The sequence below is a fragment of the Podarcis melisellensis genome, assembly GCF_964234715.1.
Source record: "Podarcis melisellensis genome assembly, chromosome: 12".
Lineage (NCBI taxonomy): Eukaryota > Metazoa > Chordata > Lepidosauria > Squamata > Lacertidae > Podarcis > Podarcis melisellensis.
Window position 1 is genome coordinate 54,572,740 of NC_138544.1, and position 13,669 is coordinate 54,586,408.

The window sequence follows — 13,669 nt, forward strand, 5'->3', positions numbered from 1 at the left end:
AGTCTGTTCTTAACCTGAAACTGTTCTTAACCTGAAGCACCACTTTAGCTAATGGGGCCTCCTGCTGCTGCCGTGCCGCTGGAGCCCGATTTCTGTTCTCATCCTGAAGCAAAGTTCTTAACCTGAAGCACTATTTCTGGGTTAGCGGAGTCTGTAACCTGAAGAATATGTAACCTGAAGCGTATGTAACCCGAGGTACCACTGTATCAAGAACTACCACTTCATGCCCAACATGAGATTCTCTCCTATTCCATCTCAGTTAGCAGAATTTGGAGTGCAGGGTGTGCATTTTTTCAACATAGGCAGCCAAGGTGAGAGGAGAACGTCATGGGTGGGGGGGTGGCCTTTGGTCAGTGGAAAAGGCAGCCCCAAATGTAAAGCAGTAAGGTATAAAAGGGGATAAGGCAAACCTTTAGCAGCTGTTGCAATGACTTTGAAGGCTAATTTCTGGTTTCCGGCCTCACAAGTGTACTCGCCAGCGTCCTCCTTCTCCACCTGCTGCACAATCAGCCTCCGGGTCTTGCCTTCGGCTTCAACCTTGAATTTCTTGCTGGAGGTGATCTGCTTCCCCTCCTTGAACCACTTCACTTCTGTCTTGGCCTGGGCCACCTCACAGGTGATGGAGGCGTTCTGTGAAACAGCAGCCTTGATCTCCTTCTGGACCTTCTCCTTGTTGACAAATGCCTCCTCAACTTCTGCAACTGTGGTGAGGGGAGGGAGAAAAGGGTGCAAGCAAAGACAGATGACTTCAAGCTCTCCTTTTATGGCACTTTAAGGCTTTCTATTAACATCTCATCAGGACCATAGTTTCGCGTGTCATAGAATCCAGGGCTCACCAATTTTTTTGAAGGGTCAGGTAAAGGGACTCCTGACCTGGCCGACTCTGGGGTTGCGGCGCTCATGTCGCTTTATTGGCCGAGGGAGCCGGTGTACAGCTTCTGGGTCATGTGGCCAGAATGACTAAGCCGCTTCTGGTGAACCAGAGCAGCGCACGGAAACACCATTTACCTTCCCGCCGGAGTGGTACCTATTTATCTACTTGCACTCTGACGTGCTTTCGAACTGCTAGGTTGGCAGGACCAGGGACCGAGCAACGGGAGCTCACCCCGTCGCGGGGATTCAAACCTCTGACCTTCTGATTGGCAAGTCCTAGGCTCTGTGGTTTAACCCACGGCACCATCCACGTCCTAGCCAGCAGGATAGGCAGCTCCAAATATAAAGTAATAGGGCATAAAGAGAAGCGTGCAAACCTTTTGCATCCGTTGCAATGACTTTGAAGGTGAGTTTTTGGCCAGAGGCCTCACAGGTGTACTCGCCAGCATCCTTCTTCTCCACCTGTTGCACAATCAGCCTCCGGGTCTTGCCTTCAGCTTCTACCTTGACTTTTTTGCTGGAGGTGATCTGCTTCCCGTCTTTGAACCACTTCACTTCTGCGTTGGCCTGGGCCACCTCGCAGGTGATGGAGGCAGTCTCCGAAACAGCAGCCTTGATCTCTTTCTGGACCTTCTCCTTGTTGACGAACACATCTTCCACTTTTGCATCTGGGAGGGAGGGGAAGAGAGCAGGAAACATACAGTAACTCCACCTCCCCTTTCAAGGCTCTCCAAGGCTTTCCACTAACTCCTGGCTCATAGATGAGTCAGAAAGATAAAAACACATGACAAATGCTCCATAAAGCAGGGTCTTGCTGGATTGGCCTCCTAATAACAAACATAACAAAATCAGCAGAGGAGCCAAATAATTTGTTTTTTTTCCCTCCATCCTCTTCCTTTCTGACTTCCATAAGGGGAGCACTTAGAGTGAGAATGAAGATGACAAGCAGTGTCACGTCTTAGACAGGTTGTGAGTAAGGAGGCAGGGTGGTTGGGTTAGTTGGTGGGCTACCATCCCATTTGCCCTACCTGGACCATCCTCCACTGGAAAAGAGGCATGATAACGCCAGAGGGGGGAATCCACCTTTGGAGGGTAGATAGTGGCACTTGAGAAAGGGGCTTAGATAATACAGAGCTAAGAGTTCTAGAGCATCAGGTTTGGAGCTGGCCATTGGAACAGAGGCGGATTTAGGGCAGAGCGTACAGTTCTGCCACACTGGGTGCCAAGCTTAGTGCACGAGGATCTCAGTACAGACAGCAACCCAAGGAAGATTGGGGTTCAACAGTTTGCTGAATGCTTATATGCCTGAGGATACACAGGTGAAGGGTGAGAAGGGAAAGAGGAGACTGAACCTTCTGAACCCACGCGGCGGGAACAAGTCTCGCTGTACCTGCTGCAATGACTTTGAAGGTGAGTTTTTGGCCAGCGGCCTCACAGGTGTACTCGCCAGCATCCTTCTTCTCCACCTGTTGCACAATCAGCTTCCGGGTCTTCCCTTCAGCTTCAACCTTGAATTTCTTGCTGGAGGTGATCTGCTTCCCCTCCTTGAACCACTTCACTTCTGTCTTGGCCTGGTCCACCTCGCAGGTGATGGAGACGTTCTCCGAAACAACAGCCTTGATCTCTTTCTGGACCTTCTCCTTGTTGACAAACACATCCTCAGCTTTTGCATCTGGAGGTAGGGTAGAAAAAGAAGGCAAGCAAAGATTCAGAACTCTACTTCCCCTCTTAAGGCACTTATTACTTCTAACATCTGGCTCATAGAAGAGTGAGTACCACAGAACCATAAAGCAAATGCTTCATATCCTGGCACCATGCTGTATAGGGCTTTGTACACCAGAAGCAGCACCTTGAACTCAGTCCAGTAGCTAATTAGTAGACAATGAAATTATTTCAGCAGTGGCAAAATATAATGTGAATATTCTGCCCCAGAGAGCAGTTGAAGCACTGAATTTTGTACTACCTGAAGCTTCCGGGTCAGCCTCAGGGGCAGCTCCACTGTCAGGGAACTGCCATCGGGGCCAGAGGGAGAGGGAGGGCTCCAGAGGGGTTCCGGAGAGCGTCCCGGGAGGGAGAGAAGCAGCCCATCTTCTGGGGAAGGAATTCAGCGTAGCACCAGTGGAGAAGGGGGGCAGATGGGGGAATCGGCAAGGTGGCTCCATGACTCCTCGCCGGAGACCAGCGGGGAGAGCATGGGTCCTCCGCTGCCCACACCCTCCCTGCGCAGAAGGCTTCCGCGCAGGGAGAGTAGGCGGCGACTAGGCGTCAAAGAGCTTCTTTGCTGGAAGAAGTTCAAGAAACGCCCACTGACGGATTCTGCCAACGATTGAGACAGCCACGGGTGAGTGGCTGTCCGGACAGAAAGGGTTCACCCAGGTAACCCAGCCAGGTGTGGCGTCGATTTACGCACGAGCAACCCCTAGAACCATTTCACCCACATAGAGCACATTGCAGCAATCCAATGTGTAGGTTAAAGGTAAAGGGTAAAGGGACCCCTGACCATTAGGTCCATTCGTGACCGACTCTGGGGTTGCGGCGCTCATCTCGCTTTATTGGCCAAGGGAGCAAGCGTTTGTCCGCAGACAGCTTCCGGGTCATGTGGCCAGCATGATTAAGCCACTTCTGGTGAACCAAAGCAGCACACGGAAATGCTGTTTACCTTCCCGCCGGAGTGGTGCCTATTTATCTACTTGAACTTAGACGTGCTATCAAACTGCTAGGTTGGCAGGAGCAGGGACCGAGCAATGGGAGCTCACCCCGTTGCGGGGATTCGAACCACCAACCTTCTGATCGGCGAGTCCTAGGCTCTGTGGTTTAACCCACAGCACCACCCGCGTCCCAGTGTGCATGAATTACAATTCTCAGGCTTCCTGATCCAGAAATGGCTGCATTTTTCCACCAGCTGAACCTTGTAATATGTAGGGATTGTAGCTCATCTACAACCAGATGCTTCATGTGAGAATTGGGAGTTATGTTTCATGGCTATGTAATGAATTTTGTGCCTTTCCCCCCCAAGACCTATGCTTACAAGAAATTCACTGAGTGCAATCCCCTGCTGACTGACATCAGGCAGGTGTCTTTGCTATACCATTTGCAGTGCTTACTTAAAACATTTTATTATAGTCAAGACTATCTGGACATGTAGATGCTGGTGCATTTTAATCTCCTTTACAGTTCATTTTAGTTATTTTTCAATGCTTTTAATCTTTTTAAACTTTTTATTTATATTTTTAAGATTTCATGTAAACTGCTAAGACATTTTACTACTATGTAGCAGTATATACATAGGACACAGGTGGCGCTGTGGGTTAAAGCCTCAGCGCCTAGGACTTGCCGATCGAAAGGTCGGCGGTTCGAATCCCTGCGGCGGGGTGCGCTCCCGCTGCTCGGTCCCAGCGCCTGCCAACCTAGCAGTTCGAAAGCACCTCTGGGTGCAAGTAGATAAATAGGGACCGCTTACCAGCGGGAAGGTAAACGGCGTTTCCGTGTGCAGCTCTGGCTCGCCAGAGCAGCGATGTCACACTGGCCACGTGACCCGGAAGTGTCTCCGGACAGCGCTGGCCCCTGGCCTCTTAAGTGAGATGGGCGCACAACCCCAGAGTCTGGCAAGACTGGCCCGTACGGGCAGGGGTACCTTTACCTTTACCTTTAGCAGTATATAAATATTCTTAGTTAAGTAAACAAATAAATAAATGCCAATTGATCGATTTGAGTCACTTCAGATGCATGCAGGGTAAGTAACAAAAACTTTCCTTTAACACTATTTTAAATCATCAGTTAAGCTGAGGGCTAACGTATACACGGCAGGCATAAAATACAGACCCTGTGTTGCCACTTTCAGCCCCAAATATGGTAGGGTATAATATATTATATTGAAATACCTGTTGCAGTGACTTTGAAGTCTAGTTTCTGGTTTCCGGACTCACAGGTGTATTCTCCAGCATCCTTCTTCTCCACCTGTTGCACAATCAGCCTCCGGGTCTTGCCTTCAGCTTCTACCTTGAATTTCTTGCTGGAGGTGATCTGCTTCCCATCCTTGAACCACTTTACTTCTGTCTTGGCCTGGGCCACCTCGCAGGTGATGGAGGCATTCTCCGAAACAACAGCCTTGATCTCTTTCTGGACCTTCTCCTTGTTGACGAACACATCCTCAATTTCTGCAGCTGAAGGAGAGAGAAGAGGACAAGCAAAGATAGGTAACTCCAAACTCCTTTTTTATGGCACTTTCAGGTCTTCCAGTAACATCTGTTCAAGGTAATAGATGCACATATCATTTAATCCACAAGGATGGATCTTCCAGCGCCAAACTCTTGAAGGTTAATCCACAACATTCATACTACAGCACGGGCTGCAGCCGCAAGCAGTAGTCTAGCCAGCTTTCTGTGTTCATAAAGAAGAAATCCCCCCCCCACACACTTTTTATTACATCTCTATATTGCCCTTCATCATAAGATCTCAGACTGGTTCTTGAGGCATGGGTAGCTGCCAGAAGGAATAATAGATCTTGTATGGTGGCTGCTTTGAAGGCTCTAAATACTGGGGCTATCAAATCTAAGGCATTTGGGATTTTTCAAGCCCTCAGCCTAGCACATGCAAATTGTTGTTGTTGTTGTTATTATTATTATTATTATTATTATTATTACAGATTGGGTTACAGATGCTTCAGGTTTCACAACATCGGGTCGAACCCAGAAGTACTGGAACAGGTTACTTCTGGGGTTTGGTGCTTGTGCATGTGCAGAAGTGCTAAATTGCACTTTGTACATGCGCAGAAGCACCAAATCACAACCCACACATGCGCAGACGCAGCACTGCGGGTTGCGAATGTGCTTCCCGCACAGATCACGTTCGCAACCCGAGAGTCCACTGTATTATTATTATTATTACTAGTATTAATATTATTATTATTATACCACCTTCAGCGCAAATAAGTGATGCCCAAAGAAGTGATGGGGTGAAACAGCCAATTCCTCAATGCCAGCTGTTCCATGTATGTTTGCTACTTCCAATAAAAGGATAGTTCCCCTTGGAACCGAAAGCAGGTCAGGGGTGTCCCACTCTGATTGGGACAGCAGCTGCAAGGCCAATTCTCTCTCTCTCTCTCTCTCTCTCTCTCTCTCTCTCTCTCTCTCTCACACACACACACACACACACACACACACACACACACACATCAATGCTCACTTTTTTAAAAAAGTGCAGATGTGAAAACTCTGGGACAGCTGTTGTGGCTATTTGCCCTTTAGTGGCACAAGTATCTAGGACTTTGGGACATGCAATCTTTGAGCACTGGCCGCTGAGGAGAAAGGAATTGTGTGGAGGGGTTTGATAGCCTTTGGTCAAAGGAAAATGCAGCCCCAAATACAAAGCAGCAGGGTATACAGGAAAACATGCGAACCTTTTGCAGGTGTCACAGTGATACGGAATGTCAGTTTCTGGTTTCCGGCCTCACAGGTGTACTCGCCAGCATCCTCCTTCTCCACCTGCTGCACAATCAGCCTCCGGGTTTTGCCTTCAGCTTCTACCTTGAATTTCTTGCTGGAGGTGATCTGCTTCCCATTCTTGAACCACTTCACTTCTGTCTTGGCCTGGGCCACCTCACAGGTGATGGAGGCGTTCTCTGAAACAACAGCCTTGATCTCCTTCTGGACCTTCTCCTTGTTGACAAAGACATCCTCAACTTCTGCAACTGAGAGAGAGCACAAGCAAAGATCAGTAACTCTAAGCTTACGTTTTATGGCTCTTGAAGGTTCCCCATTAACATTAGAAACCCATGGCTCACAGAACAATGTGGACTACAGATTCAGGTATCAAATGACATCCATCTGCGTTAAAGAGGAAACCATCCTGTTCAGGTCGCCTGCCTAAAGTGCAAGGAATACTTACATTTTGTACAGGAGTGAAGCAAAACACTAACAGCGGAGCTGTGAAATGTTAAGGTCCATCTCCTTTTTCAGCTCATTTGTGGATTAAAAGATGGCCTGCAGTAGTATTCACACCTTGCAAAAATTATGCATGATTCATCTTTGGAACAAATAAGTCATACCCAGGTAAGGGAGAGGGGCTGAATACCAAGAATTAATACTATATACTTCAACATGGAAGTGAGAGCTGGACCATAAAGAAGGCAGATCACCGAAGAATTGATGCTTTTGAATTATGGTGCTGGAGGGGACTCTTGAGAGTCCCATGGACTGCAAGAAGAACAAACCGATCCATTCTGAAGGAAATCAGCCCTGAGTGCTCACTGGAAGGACAGATCGTGAAGCTGAGGCTCCAATACTTTGGCCACCTCATGAGAAGAGAAGACTCCCTGGAAAAGACCCTGATGTTGGGAAAGATGAAGGGCACAAGGAGAAGGGGACGACAGAGGACGAGATGGTTGGATAGTGTCTTCGAAGCTACCAGCATGAGTCTGACAAAACTGCGGGAGGCAGTGGAAGACAGAAGTGCCTGGTATGCTCTGGTCCATGGGGTCACGAAGAGTCGGACACGACTAAACGACTAAACAACAACAACACTTCAACATCAGCCTCTCTCCTATTCCTTAACACTGAGGGGTAGCTCAGTTGGTAGAACATGAGACTGTTCAAGACCCACATTGGGAGAAAGATTCTTGCATTGCTGGAGATTGAACTAAATCATTCTTGTGCTCCCTTCCCACTCTGATTCTATGATTTTAATGAATAGAATACGGAGTGTAGGGTGTGATTTTTTTTCAGCAGCAGCAGCAAAGGGGAAAGGAAAAAGTTATGAATGGGAATGTAATATAGTGGGGTATCAAGGGGAACTTGCAAACCTTTTGCAGCAGTCGCAATGACTTTGAAGGTGAGCTTTTGACCAGCAGCCTCACAGGTGTACTCGCCAGCGTCCTCTTTCTCCACCTGTTGCACAATCAGCTTCCGGGTCTTGCCTTCGGCTTCAACCTTGAATTTCTTGCTGGAGGTGATCTGCTTCCCCTCCTTGAACCACTTCACTTCTGTCTTGGCCTGGGCCACCTCGCAGGTGATTGAGACGTTCTCCGAAACAACAGCCTTGATCTCTTTCTGGACCTTCTCCTTGTTGACAAATGCGTCCTCAACTTCTGCAACTGTGGCAAGGTGGAGGGTGGGGGGAAATAGGATAAGCAAAGATAAATAACTCTAAGCTCTGTTTTATAGCTTAGGAATTCTTTCCTATATAGGAATTCTTGCATTTTGTATGGTAACTCAGCAAAACACTAACAGCAGGGATATCACACAGAAAACCCATCTGCCATTTCAGCCACTCTGTGCCTGCAGCAATATTCACACCCTCCCAAAATAATTTGTAAGTCACCTTTGGAGAAGTAAGTGGTGCCCAAGCAAGACAGACAGGATGAGTATAGTGGTACCTCGGGTTAAGTACTTAATTCGTTCCGGAAGTCTGTTCTTAACCTGAAACTGTTCTTAACCTGAAGCACCACTTTAGCTAATGGGGCCTCCTGCTGCTGCCGCGCCGCTGGAGCCCGATTTCTGTTCTCATCCTGAAGCAAAGTTCTTAACCTGAAGCACTATTTCTGGGTTAGCGGAGTCTGTAACCTGAAGCGTATGTAACCTGAAGTGTATGTAACCCGAGGTACCACTGTATCAAGAACTACCACTTCATGCCCAACATGAGCTTCTCTCCTATTCCATCTCAGTTAGCAGAATTTGGAGTGCAAGGTGTGCATTTTTTCAACATAGGCAGCCAAGGTGAGAGGAGAACGTCATGGGTGGGGGGTGGCCTTTGGTCAGTGGAAAAGGCAGCCCCAAATGTAAAGCAGTGAGGTATAAAAGGAGAGAAGGCAAACCTTTTGCAGCTTCTGCAATGACTTTGAAGGTGAGCTTTTGACCAGCAGCCTCACAAGTGTACTCGCCAGCGTCCTCTTTCTCCACCTGTTGCACAATCAGCCTCCGGGTCTTGCCTTCAGCTTCTACCTTGAATTTCTTGCTGGAGGTGATCTGCTTCCCCTCCTTGAACCACTTCACTTCTGTCTTGGCCTGGGCTACCTCACAGGTGATGGAGGTGTTCTCTGAAACAGCAGCCTTGATCTCCTTCTGGACCTTCTCCTTGTTGACAAACACATCCTCAACTTCTGCAACTGTGGTGAGGGGAGGGAGAAAAGAGGACAAGGACTGAAACTCTAAACTCCCAATTTACAACACATCAAGGTTTCCCCATTGTTATGTACTGAGTTGAATAGGATCCAAAATGCAGCAGTCTGATTGGTCCTAGAACAATAGGATCCAGAATGCAGCAGTCTGATTGGTCCACAGGAGCCACCCAATCCAGCTCCAGGTGGAAGTGAATCCTCAACCTGATTGGCCTACAGGAGCATCCCGGAATTAGCCAATCATGTGGGGCCCATTGTATAAATAATGTATATAAAGCAGACATTCTGGGGGAACTTTCCTCCTCACCACTATGAGCTGAATAAAGAGCATGAAATCCACTCTCGACTCCGAGTATATTTTACCCATTAACCTATAATCACTTTTAATATACCCCATGAAAGGCAGCTTCTCCTCCAGCACTAGTCTCCTACAGATTAACACACAAATTTCAGGTTGCAGCACAACACAGCAATAGGATCTATAAACTCTGTTTGTAGGCAACAGTTCCCTTTTCAAATCTTGGATGCAGAGTCTGCTTAAAGACTTGTTCACTATAGTAAAAAAAGAAAAAAAACTTCTAAAATGATGCCGAACAAGGCAGTCAGTGGGGTTGACATTCCGGTGGCTGCTACATTATACCTCAACATTACCTGCTCTCCATTTCCATTCAAATTAGCAGCAGACCATCAAGGAACGTGGGATGTGCAAATTTTCATGGTTGGTAGCACAGGAGATAAGAGTGTGTGTCTTTTTTGGGGGGGTGGACTCTGGTGAGCAGAAAAGGCAGTCCCAAATATAGATAGAACCATATAAAGGAAAACATCCAAACCTTTTGCGGCTTCTGCAATGACTTTGAAGGTGAGTTTTTGGCCAGCAGCCTCACAGGTGTAATCACCGACATCCTCTTTTTCTACCTGCTGCACGATCAGCCGCCGGGTCTTTCCTTCAGCTTCTATCTTGAATTTCTTGCTAGAGATTATCTGCTTCCCATTCTTCAGCCACCTCACTTCTGTGTTTTCCTGGGCTACCTCGCAGAGAAGAGATGCATTCTCTAAACAGGTAACCTTGATCTCTTTCTGTACCTTCTCCTTGTTGGCAAACACAGGCAAAGGCTCTGCAGTGGGGAAAATAAAACACATGCCGAAGCAGAGCAGTTAATAACTGATTTCTAACACACACACACAAAATTAAGAACTTAAAACTCCATATAACCTACACAGAATAAAGTAGAGTGGTACCTCAGGTTAAGTACTTAATTCGTTCCGGAGGTCCGTACTTAATCTGAAAATCTTCTTAACCTGAATCACCACTTTAGCTAATGGGGCCTCCTGCTGCTGCCTGCTTATATAGAGCCAGCCTGCTTATATAGAGCTCCACTACAATGCAACTGTAACACTTTCTGTAAATATCCAGTCACTGAACGTCACTTTCAATCCCTTATTTGCATATGTGGACCTGAGTGAAAACTATCTACAGTATCCCCCTGCTGGCCCAGGGTGAGAACTTCAGTACATAACACATTGTATTCCAGAGGGAGGGGGTGGAATATCTCTTGCAACTAGTTTCCTTGCTATCAGTCCTATATTTACAAAGTAGACCATAAAGTGTTGGTGAAATATGGCCTAGCTGCTTTGATGTAACTGGAAAAAAAATTAAGGTCATATATATATATATATATATATATATATATATATATATATATATGCAGGTTTTGGTGTCCTCGGGTGTCTTCCCGTGTAAAAGTTGGGGTGTCTAGGCGACGTTTCGACGAGGTCTCACTCGTCATCTTCAGGCTGGTGCTTTCGGCTTCTTGTTACTGGAACTGTGAAGCCGAAAGCACCAGCCTGAAGATGACGAGTGAGACCTCGTCGAAACGTCGCCTAGACACCCCAACTTTTACACGGGAAGACACCCGAGGACACCAAAACCTGCATTCCTGTACCCGTGAAAATCTACGAAAGCAAATATATATATATATATATAATGTTCATAACTGCATATATAAACCACATGTCTGAAACCCCACAGAAAAAGTCCTGAAACCATTTGTCCCTCCCAAACGGACCTCAAATATTTCTCTGCAAGGTCGAAGGAAATGGAAAAGACTCCCCATTATCTTTTTGTTCACAAATCCTGTCTTAAGCCTATGTCAGTGTATGAATAGGATGAGCCTGTGACCTGGCTCAGGAACTAATTATTTATCATTACAAAAGACTGGCCAGGCTCCCCAGGTAATCCAGTCAAGTGACCATTAACAGGTAACCTGCCAGACAGGCGATAAACAACACACTCAGATTTCTGTTGTAGACCGCCCTTTCTGTGATGTAGGTATGATGTATCTGGGGGGGTGGTCTTGAGCTACACCCCTTTCTGTGATGTATGTATGATGTTTCTGGTGGTGGTCTTGGACTCCAGGGCGGGCAATTTAAAATGTCAGTGGTACATTGGGTTAAGTACTTAATTCGTTCCAGAGGTCCGTTCTTAACATGAAACTGTTCTTAACCTGAAGCACCACTTTAGCTAATGGGGCCTCCTGCTGCCGCCTCCTTCTGTAACCTGAAGTGTATGTAACCTGAAGCGTATGTAACCCGAGGTACCACTGTATAAGGGCAGAGACACCTTTGTTCTGGGTCATCCTCCTTTCCTGCATGTGAGGGGAGCACCCTGTTGCAACAGTTCAATAATGATCAAGCTTACAAGCTGCTTTGCTTTTCCATATTCTCTGGTTGGCCTCTCTTATTTTCTCTGACCGATGGAGAACCTACAAAGGACTCTATAAGGGCTCTTGTGTCCCCCATAAGGGAAGAAGGTCAGATTTTTGTTTATTACACAACACAGCTCCCTTGAAAGCACAGCTATTGACATGCCACTCCTAGATCTTCTGCTGTCGGATTCCCTATACCTGAACATATCCATCTGCTTTCAGTCCTGAACAACCAGTCACCTTACTGTGAGCACTAGAATAACAAAAGTGCCAGTTCAACTACCAGAAATATATTGTCAGCAAGACTTTTGTGAAGGAAGGATGACTACATGGCGAAAAGGAAGCAATCCGATTCCCCTGCTCACCTTCGACCTCAACGTGGAATGTTAACTTGTCGTCCTTTGTTTCACAGGTGTAAATCCCTTCGTCTTCTTTCAGTGCATTGTGGACAATGAGCTTTCTGTTAACTCCCTGAGAGGTAAATGTCACTCTCTGGTCCAGCCTGATAGGTTTTTTACCCTTCTTCCATATGACGGGCTCGTTCTCTGATGAGACCTCGCACACCAGCTCAAATTTCTCTGACAGCTTGACCTTGATTCCGGGGGTTGATTCATTGACGAACTTTGCCACTTCGTCTAGAAAAGTAAGTTGAGGTGCAAAACAGAGTTGGCAGCAAAGGGCGCAGATGGATTGAGTATGCAACTGAAACAACATTTTGCATGAACTGGAAAAGCAGGCGATTTTTTTCCAAATCTGAAGCAGAGGGAGGTTTTATTTCATTTTTTTTAAAAAAGTTGGACTTTGAGATTTGCATTGTAGACAAATTCAAAATCTGAAGATTTAAACAACGCCGACATTGTAATAAAGGCATTAGAGCTTTCATGGGGTGAGGGGAGAGCATGAGGAACGAACTCAAAGAAATTCCACAGCAGCAGCAATGTAAAGGGGACTCCAAAGAGACTTGCCAGGAGACATTTGCTGCTGAAGACATTTTAACGCCTGAGGCAAAAGTCAAGATGGTGCCTCCTCCCATTCTATGCATAGAAGTTGACCAGTCAGGTAAATACATAATCTTATTATTCAATGGTTTGAAAAGGGCTGAGAAAACAAGTCTTCACTGGTGAGTTATATATATATATGAAGATGACGAGTGAGACCTCGTCGAAACGTCGCCTAGACACCCCAACTTTTACACGGGAAGACACCCGAGGACACCAAAACCTGCATTCCTGTACCCGTGAAAATCTACGAAAGCAAATATATATATATATATATACACACACACACACAAACATTGGCTTGTTTAAATATTTTGTTGTTATTCTATAATATTTAAACATCCCATTTTTTAATTATTCTTATTATTAATGCCTATACTTCTCTTCATCCAAGCATCACAAGGTGATTTACAATATAAAAACACAAAAATGCATACCATAGTAACAAACAAAAACAATAACCCTCCCCTGCCACACGCACAGTTTTTGTAGTTGTCGTTACTCAGATTATGCTTTATATCCCCCCCCCATGTTTAATTTTACAGAGTATTTTGAATTGATATATAATTGTGATGGATTAACTCTGAGTAAAACTTAGTTGACTACCACCTACTGTTTATATTAGACCACTGAAGGCTGAAAGGCATTTGGTTTATTGGCTATTCAAAGGCCTTGTAAATTTTAATTTGGTCATATTTGTGATACAGTTTTATAAAACATTTTATACGGTGTTTTGGAAGTTCAGATTCCAATATTGTTTGCAGCTATTTATTCAGTCAGGCATTTGTACTTAGGCCTTTTTGGTGGCTACATCCTGATTATAAATAAATTAAATAAATAATTTTTTATTTATACCCCGCCCTTCCCGGTTCAGGGCAGCTAACAACAAATTTAAAACAATTAATGCAACAAAAAAAACTGCATAAAATACAGTATAAAACATGAATAACAATAAATTCAGAATTAAAAAATCAATTTAG

The 13,669-nt window shown here is 45.8% G+C and overlaps 1 protein-coding gene across 30 annotated transcripts in view; it reads right to left on the minus strand.

Moving 5' to 3' along the window:
• OBSCN (obscurin, cytoskeletal calmodulin and titin-interacting RhoGEF) overlaps nucleotides 1-13,669 on the minus strand; it is a 274,889-nt gene that overhangs the window by 207,754 nt on the left and 53,466 nt on the right. For 20 of the 30 annotated variants that reach the window (XM_081931314.1, XM_081931300.1, XM_081931318.1 and 17 more), the window contains exons 7-15: nucleotides 12,057-12,326; nucleotides 9,817-10,101; nucleotides 8,684-8,974; nucleotides 7,673-7,963; nucleotides 6,272-6,562; nucleotides 4,755-5,036; nucleotides 2,264-2,545; nucleotides 1,251-1,541; nucleotides 411-701 (exon numbers count right to left, since the gene is read on the minus strand). In XM_081931314.1, coding sequence (XP_081787440.1) covers nucleotides 411-701; nucleotides 1,251-1,541; nucleotides 2,264-2,545; nucleotides 4,755-5,036; nucleotides 6,272-6,562; nucleotides 7,673-7,963; nucleotides 8,684-8,974; nucleotides 9,817-10,101; nucleotides 12,057-12,326 — 2,574 coding nt within the window. The remainder of the gene's footprint in view (nucleotides 1-410; nucleotides 702-1,250; nucleotides 1,542-2,263; nucleotides 2,546-4,754; nucleotides 5,037-6,271; nucleotides 6,563-7,672; nucleotides 7,964-8,683; nucleotides 8,975-9,816; nucleotides 10,102-12,056; nucleotides 12,327-13,669) is intronic. The other 10 variants (XM_081931311.1, XM_081931313.1, XM_081931293.1 and 7 more) reach the window with 10 other exon arrangements.